General features: G+C 33.8%; 1 protein-coding gene across 2 annotated transcripts in view; it reads right to left on the reverse strand.

Moving 5' to 3' along the window:
- The window catches only part of LOC119585710 (Y+L amino acid transporter 2-like), a 35,590-nt gene that overhangs the window by 3,574 nt on the left and 31,477 nt on the right, over positions 1 to 539 (reverse strand). For both annotated transcript variants that reach the window (XM_037934396.1, XM_037934395.1), the window contains exons 9-10: positions 432 to 528; positions 21 to 170 (exon numbers count right to left, since the gene is read on the reverse strand). In XM_037934396.1, the coding sequence (XP_037790324.1) occupies positions 21 to 170; positions 432 to 528 (247 nt within the window). The remainder of the gene's footprint in view (positions 1 to 20; positions 171 to 431; positions 529 to 539) is intronic.

Genomic DNA, 539 nt, shown 5'->3' on the forward strand with positions numbered 1-539 from the left:
CAGCAACAAAGAGTACATACTTTAATAGGCCTTATCATGTTTGGTCTTTGCCACCTCATGAACAAGAGTCCTGCTATGCTGATGAGGATGAATAAAGACTCCACAAAACTTGAATATTCGATGAGGCTGTAGATATCGGTCGTGCACAGGTACAAGAGTGAAAAGCAGCCCTGAAATGAACAGAGGTAAAAAAGAAAAATCAAACAATTATGCTGAACTTGTCTTAGAAAAAAATTGTTGCAGTTAAAAGATTAATACCAGTAGAGTAAAGAGAATGATTGTAATGGTTTTCTATGTTAATATAAATAACATCTTGTATAATATAATATTTAAGATAAATTTTTAATTATAAAACATCATAAAAACATAGAAACAATAATACTCTCCAACTAATCAGACAATTCTAAAGCATGTTAATTATTCCCACTTACAAGGAAGAAGAGTGAAGGGGTTGGTGTGTTACACTTATAATTGATAAGCGCTAAGCAGTCAGGGAAGTGTCCTTGCCGAGCACCCACAAAACATAACCTGTGAAGATC

This window comes from Penaeus monodon, chromosome 20 (assembly GCF_015228065.2).
Source record: "Penaeus monodon isolate SGIC_2016 chromosome 20, NSTDA_Pmon_1, whole genome shotgun sequence".
NCBI lineage: Eukaryota > Metazoa > Arthropoda > Malacostraca > Decapoda > Penaeidae > Penaeus > Penaeus monodon.